A 7,427-nucleotide genomic window follows, 5' to 3' on the forward strand; every position below is an offset into this window, starting at 1 on the left:
CTTGGAAGAACAAAAGAAACATTTTCTATGTTATGTTCAGATTTTTCAACTCCTATGTACTGTTATCTGCTTTAATTTACAGAGAGTTATATTTGGGGGATTACCAACTTGGTAATCCTTCTTTCCCCTGTTACATCTTGTATGAAATTTGGGCAAAGAAATAATGAAGCCAGTGGAATTCAAGTAATTAAAGCTTAACTTGTTCTGGGCTAAAATGTTTGTTTATCCCTTCTCTTTCAGCAGGTCTGACTGTTTGCGAGCACGTTTGCTGGGCTGGGGACCCCTGCAGCCAGACTTTGGTCTGATATTTTTTATTGGGACTCAATTACGGCTCCTACTTTTCAGGTAATCCTAGAGAAAATGGTGTTTGAAGGCTGTCTTTCTTTGGGCTCAGTTATCCAGTGAAATAGCCCAGAATAGCTATAGCAGAATAACCCGAAACAAGATCTGTAAGTACATGATAGCTCTGCTATTCAAGCAAAGGGTCTAGATACGGTTAGGTCCAGATCAGTAGTGAGTTAGACCACTTCCCTCTAAAGGTCCAGTCTTCTGTTAAACTGTTTGCTGTAATGATCTGAGCTCTCAGTGGAACTCTTCTGAAACCAAATGTTGCTTTATGGGTTGGAGAGTGAGTTCAGCTGTACAGGTCTAATTATTTTGTGATGCTTATTATAATCTCTACCCACTTCTAAGCATTTTGGACTTTCTCTTTTGTGCCTGAATTGTTTTGGGTTGGATCTTACCTAAAAATACAATTACTACTGTTTGCAGAAAATGAGAATAAAACCAATTCTTCCATGTTGGGAAATTATGAAATTATATCTGCTCATGAGTCTTATTAGCTCTGGCATCCCCTGACTTTTGAAGACTTCCCAGGGTAGTCTCATGCAGAGATGCTATTAAATAAACAAAACAAAAGGACTTAACAAGCAATCAGTTCTGGCAGAAAAGATCCAACCCAGAAATGGGGGGCAGTTTTGTAACTGCTACAACTTAAGTGTTGGTGGGAGCTCAAAGCAATCTGGGAATTACACGCTGAGTCTGCCATCTGATCTTATTTAACTCAGTCTCCGATGGCTTTGAGATTTGCTCCTGATGCTCGGGTGCTACCAAGGACCCTTGCATGCTTGGGCCCATGTCCCAGCTCTGGTGGGTTGCTTCTGTCCCCTCTGGACCAAGTGCAGAAACAGTCCACTCCCTCCTCCCAAAATCATGCTTTCCAGTGTCGGGGAAGAAGCCCCCTTCAAGAAAGAGGATAGGGTGGAGGTGGTAAGCTTTGTTCTTTGTGATGATGGCCTGGGGCTGGGATAATTTTGCTGCCATAAAGTTAATGTTCTCAGTGGTTCATTGCTGTTCTGGAAAAAGGCTGCGTGTGCCAGCTTGGAGGAGTAGTGGTTGCTGGCTCAAGGCTTCCTCTAAGGGTGCGCCGCAAAACGGAAAGCATCTGCTGGATGGAAAGGCCCAGCTCTGTCCAGAGAGGAGCTGCTCAACAGGTTTCTGGGCCTGGGCAGTTCCTCAAGTCACAGCAGAAGAGCAACTTGTGGTTCCCCCACATTGCCACAAGCCCTTCAGGCTGTCTGAGCCCTGCCCCAGGCACCTCCTCTCCCCTGTTGAGGGCTTTGGGTGGCATGTTTCTCTGCTGTGCAGTATTTCATCATGCCGGTTTCCTTGAAGTGTTACATTTCCTTGTCCCTCTGGGGAGCTTTGTGAGGAACTTCCCACAGCTGGTTGTTCCAGAGCTGAGGTGGGGTTGAGGTGATTGGGGTGGAGACCCCCTGAGGCTCAAGACTACCTGGCAGGGTAGCAGATGAGGCAAGCTGGGCCTCTCCTGTGACAACCTCTCTCTCACAGGCTCCTGGAGGCACAGGATGACTCTCTTTGATGGCGTTTACCCCTTCTACCCTCAGCAGAGAAAGAGCTTTGTTTTCGATGTCAGCACCATCATAGTGATCATTGTCTTCCTAACACTTGCTTGCAGCTTCCTTGTCATCATCCCGGGCATCCGTGGAGGAGCGGTGCGTGACCCCTCCCTTGTGAAAAAACGTCTAGTCCTCCTGTTTTGGAGAGATGAGAAAGCTGCAGGTCCTCCACACACCAGAGTGCTCCCAGCTGGCCTTTTACTAGCTGGGGGTAAGGTGGGAGGACAGCTGCAGCTGTTCCCCAGTGCCTGATGTCCCACCTCTCTCCCTGCAGAGGCTGTACTGGCTAATCCGGGTTCTCCTCAGCCTTGTCATTGGGGTGGTGATTGTCGGTAAGTGTTGCACAACTCTCTGAGGGTGGGCCTGTGCAATGGATTAAGTTCTGGGGCAGGGTTTGTGCCTGGGAAACATCAGCTGGTGATCACAGCCATGGCCTGGCAGAGGCTGGTTGCAGGGTCTGCCCTACCCCTGCAACACAAAGCAGGGGCTTAAGAGCACTTGGAGGTGCTCGTGCCCACCTCTGAACTGAGAGGGCATTTTGCTCACTCCAACTGCTCCAAGGAAGCCAAACTGCCCTGCTTAGGTGAGCAGCACAGCCCTGTGTTCTCCTGGCTGTGCAACCCCTCCTGAGTTGCCTGGTGCTTAGGGAGCACGGCTGAGTAGCTCGGACTGCGGCCAGAGAGTTTGGAGGGTGAAAGGAGCTTTGCAGTGACGTGGGGAGAGCAGGTTGAAACAAAATACAGGCAGGTTGGAGGGAGGGAGAAGGCTTTCCAGGGAGTGAGACAGGAGGAGATGGTGAGAGAGAGGATTTGATTTACTAGAAACCAGGAAATATTTTGGAGTAAATGGGACTGATGGGGAAACCAGCAAGGATCCAGACTGGACGTTTCAAAGGCACACAGGGCTGCAGGGAGTCTAAGTGAAAGATGGAGCAAGGGGAAGGAAAACAGCGGGTGAGGAGAGCAACCAGCCCTAACCCAAAGTCATAAAAACTCTACAGATTTGAAGAAGAGGTATGGCAGATGACAAGACCATTTAGAGAAATGGCAAAGCATAACTTAAACGACTCAAATCCCAGTTCAACAGGACAGTAACAGTAGATAGCCAGGCTGTGACCAAATGTGTGACACTACTGACTGACGTGTGGGTCACAGGGCCCAGTTTGATATGTACTGGTCACACTCCATCTAGGGGTGTCCAGGTGCTGTGGGGTGCTCCCAGAGCAGCTGGGGAACATGGTGCCAGGCTCCAGCTGGCAAAGGGGTGGAGGTCATAGCTATGCTCCACAGCCTCAACCCGTTCAGTTCTTGCTCAGCCCTGGAGAGCCATCCAGTGCCACTTTCATTACAAGGAAGCAGTCGAGTGCTGCTTGGGCACACAGGAGGAATTAATTGTTTTAAAGGCAACGTCAGGATTTTTGTCTGGCAGCAGCAAGGCCCACCCAACTCTGTAGCTAGAAAATGTTCCTCCAGAACTGCTCCTGGATCAGTGCTCTCACAAGCATGGGGGAAGCTGATTCTACAGCTGAATTCATTTTCAGGCAGGCCTAAAAGGTCTCTTTCAACCTGAGATCACCTTCATTTTCAGCTCATTTCAGTGCTGGCAAATTAAGCCCACTGTTAAGTGAATGTGTTTCAGAAAAGGACACTTCTGAAAACATAAACCAGAAATTTTTCAAATTTTTCTTTTTTGCCTAGCTGAAATGACCAGCAGAACTGCCACAGCACTTGCCACCCTTCTCCACCAGATCCATTTGACAGTGATATTCACTATTCACTAATAGTGAGATCTGTTACTCACTAATGAGCTTAATATTCAGCAACAAAACTTATCCCTTGTCTCAAGTCTGAGGAATGTCCTTGGGGGCCATGGTGCGTGCTGTAGTGTGGAGGCTGCAAGGAGTACTGAAGAGGATTCCCAAGGAGGAATCTGATTGTGAGGGTTGTCCCTGGGGATCTGAGCTTTCTCTGGGATCGGGGGAGTGGATGCTCTGTGAGAGGAGGACACGAGCTCTGCCCGAGCTTGGGGAGCTAGCTGAGGCACGTTCTTGCGGCTGAGTCAGCTCTCCTGCCCTCCTTTCACTCCCTTGCTGTCCCACAGCAGGAAAACTTCAGTCTGTACTTGCCCAAAATCCCCCTTGAGCAGAACAAGGCCTGAGACAAGCCCCTCTTTAACCCCAACTTACTTTTCTTGGCAGCTGTCCAGTACACAGGGGACTGGGAGAGTGGCTGGGTGAAAGCAAACACCTCCTACAAATCCTTCAGCCATGCCTTGGTGAACGCAGACATCGGGCTGCACATCGGCCTGGCAGGGGTGAATGTCACGCTCGTGGGTGAGTCTGACGTCCCTTTCTGGGTCTCTGAGGTGGCCATGGCCTTGGGAGGTTTCCAAGCACTTTGTGAAATGCCTTGGTCTTACTGGCTTTGCTCCTAGCCCTCTGTTGTTGTCGGGACGCCAGTGCTCCCAAGTGGCAACACTCAGACTAGAGGGCCACAGCAGGATCTTAGTTTTCCTCCTCCATCAGGAAACCCCGTGAATCAGGTCAACGAGACCATCAGCTACAACGAGCACTTTGCCTGGAGCTTCGATGCAGATTATGACCTCAGCTACAGTGAAGGCCTGGAGAAGGGGCTGCCTAGCCCCATCCTCTACGTGGCAGAGAAGTTCACCACGCAAAGTCCCTGTGGTGTGCACAACCAGTATCGCATCTCTGGCCACTATGCATCAGCCACTCTCTGGTGAGCCTCGCTCTTCTGGTGCGGGCAGGGGAGATGCAAGGATATGAGAAGGGCCCTGCTACCTTGTCCCTAAGCCTCCAGAATTGGTGAGCGATGGGTGGTAGTCGCACACTGCCAGGAGGAAAGCCATAGGAGTGGAAGAGCATCTGTGAGGTCTGCTGTCAAACCTCCTTGGGATGAGCAGATGGGAGGGATGGTCTTGGTCCTCTCTGCAGGTGAATCCCACTGGGGTTGGGCAGGACACAGGAGAAACTAGAACATGGTGCAGATTCCTGCCATGATGTGGTGATGGTGGCAGGGACCCGTCCCCATGGAAGGGAGTTGGAGTTGCTGTCCTTGGAGGCCTGGAAAGGCATCACATAGTGCAACCAGGACCCCAGATTCCTCCTTCCACATGGAGAACCTTACCTAGAGCATCCTAGTCCATGGCACTTGTGCATTTCATCACTTGGTCTTCTCTTGTCTCCAGGGTGGCCTTTTGCGCTTGGCTCATCTCCAACATTCTCTTCTCCATGCCTGCCCTAGTCTATGGAGGATACATGGTCCTGGTCACAGGGGCCTTCATGATCTTTTCATTGCTCTCCTTTTCCACTGTGAGAAACTCCCCAATGTGTGCAATCCACTTTGGGCCTGCATCCCTTCACACAGGCTACGGGGGATCTTTCTGGCTCACACTAGCGGTTGGTAAGCACAGCAAGCTACATCAGGGCATGCCACTGTGTCCCTCTGGATGTGTAAGAGTCCCAGCACTTTCTCCCCCAGAAATGGAGGTGAGATAGCTCAGGGCGTGCAGCCCCTTGTGCTCTGCAGGAATTGGAGTCCCAGCCAGTGCCTTGGCAAAGCGGATCCTGGTGGAGATGTGGAGAGGGCTAGCAGAACATGGAGCACCTTCCCTGTCTAAAGGGTGGTGAAGGGATTTTTAGTCCTTGTATTCCTAAGGTGTAACAATGTAAGGAAGTGGGAAACACATGCCTGTGGGTTTTAAGATGCTCAGTGCAGCAACTGAAGCCACCTCATATGGAGGAAGGCCATCTTCTGTAAGGGAAGGTATTGTACCTTGGTGGGGGGGCCTATCAGAGGAGGGATGTGGGATGGGGAACGTGCTGGTGTTCACAGGCATGTTCTATGAGAGGACATTGTTTTCCAGGCTTGCTCTGTTTCGTGATTGGGGTCACTGTTGTTGCACTGCACTTCTTCAACTTGGACCTGCTGAAAACCTTCTTTGATCTCCATGTGGATGAAGCAGAGGAGTGCCAAGAGATGACGGAAGTGTACATCAACCCTCAGTTCATGAACAATGCACTGTCTCCTCCTCAGCCCTCCACACTCAGCCCTAAGAGTATCTAGAAGGAGGTTTTTCCCACTTCACTGAGCGTGGGCCCAAGAGGGCAGAGCATGAACCCTTCTTGGCATCCCCACAGAGACTCATCTCCCCAACCAGCTGCCACCAAAGTGTGCACATATATTCTGTTGGGATGGGGACTTGCTGGGAAGTATCTTTGAAAGCTGCATCTCCCTGTTCATGCTGTCTGGGAAAGGGCAGACTTTGCAGAGAGCCAGCAGTCTGTAATTGGAGTAGCTCATGGCTCTGCAGCCTTCTGAGCAGAGCATTCACCTGGGGATCTCTGTCCCAAGAAGTGGTGTCCATTCCTGCTCCTCACCCTGCCACAATGTGGTGCAGTGAGTCTCCAGTGGCCAGTTCCCATTACTAAAAACTGAGCTCACTGGTGAGACTTCTTCTGGGGAGTACCCAGGAAACTCTAAAAGACAGGGATTAAACCTGCCCAAGCTTTCTTTCCCAAGCACTGATGTTTAGTGTAAACCTTTAGGTGTACCTAGGAAAGACAGACAGGCCTCTGTTAAGCTGGATGCTGTATAAGCTAGAGTAAAAAATCTGCTCCAAAAATAAGGACTGAGTAAATGTACGATGGAGGTTGCCTGGGGGAATGCAGTGATGTGATGACTTTCATAAAATGCTTTCCAAACTTAGGCTTTATTACACAAGAACAGTAGCCTAACATAGACCAAAAAGATGCCATGGGGAAGGCAGAAAAAGGAAGAATGAGCTTACACCTGCACAGCTGGAACAAACTTGCTGGCTGGGCTTACCACAAAATGCAAGCCTGAGGCCAAAAGTTAGATCCAGCCTGCTTATAGCCAAGGTGAGAAATGAAGCGCATCAAGTCACATTATTACAGATAAAAGATGGGCTCTGGGAGCAGACTCGCCGACACTATGATGTTTCCAGAAGTTACAAGGAGATTGCCATAGCTGTATGTTTGATACCTGGGCAACTTTGGTGCAGTTAATTGTAAGAGAGAAGATTTCTGTATTTTTTTCTTTCTGAGGAAAAAACTCTTATTAAATTGGACTACTTATTTCTTTCACATGATATTTGTATTGAATTAGTTTGATTTGTTATAGTCAAGAGCTATTATTTTTAATAAATTTTTTTCAAAAGTGCATCTCTGAAATACTTTGGGGCTTTTCTGGAATAGTTTCTCAAATGGAGGTTCAGAGGCTTGTCTGCAGGTGGCCACTTGTGAGCTCGAAGGAGGAGCATCTTTCCCTTGGGTGATGCTGCCCTGGCAGAGGTGCCCCCAGGAAGAGACTAGATTTATTGGTGCTTATCAAGGCAGGCCCTTGGACAATGTTTGCCATTAGAAGCAGCACACCACAGTGATGTGGGAGATCCTGAAAAGGAAGTGCCAAAGTGCACTTAAATTTTTCCAAGGAACAGGACAAAAGCCGTAAGGTTAAAGCAACAGAA

At 49.3% G+C, this 7,427-nt stretch overlaps 1 protein-coding gene across 1 annotated transcript; it reads left to right on the forward strand.

Moving 5' to 3' along the window:
- The first annotated feature begins 1,868 nt into the window (after window positions 1–1,868).
- DUOXA2 (dual oxidase maturation factor 2) lies at window positions 1,869–6,004 on the forward strand. The gene is made up of 6 exons (XM_013946784.1): window positions 1,869–2,015; window positions 2,194–2,251; window positions 4,117–4,251; window positions 4,444–4,657; window positions 5,127–5,341; window positions 5,805–6,004. The coding sequence occupies exons 1-6, from the start codon at window positions 1,869–1,871 to the stop codon at window positions 6,002–6,004; spliced, it is 969 nt and encodes a 322-aa protein (XP_013802238.1).
- Window positions 6,005–7,427: the final 1,423 nt, after the last annotated feature.

This window comes from Apteryx mantelli, chromosome 15 (assembly GCF_036417845.1).
Source record: "Apteryx mantelli isolate bAptMan1 chromosome 15, bAptMan1.hap1, whole genome shotgun sequence".
Classification (NCBI taxonomy): Eukaryota; Metazoa; Chordata; class Aves; order Apterygiformes; family Apterygidae; genus Apteryx; species Apteryx mantelli.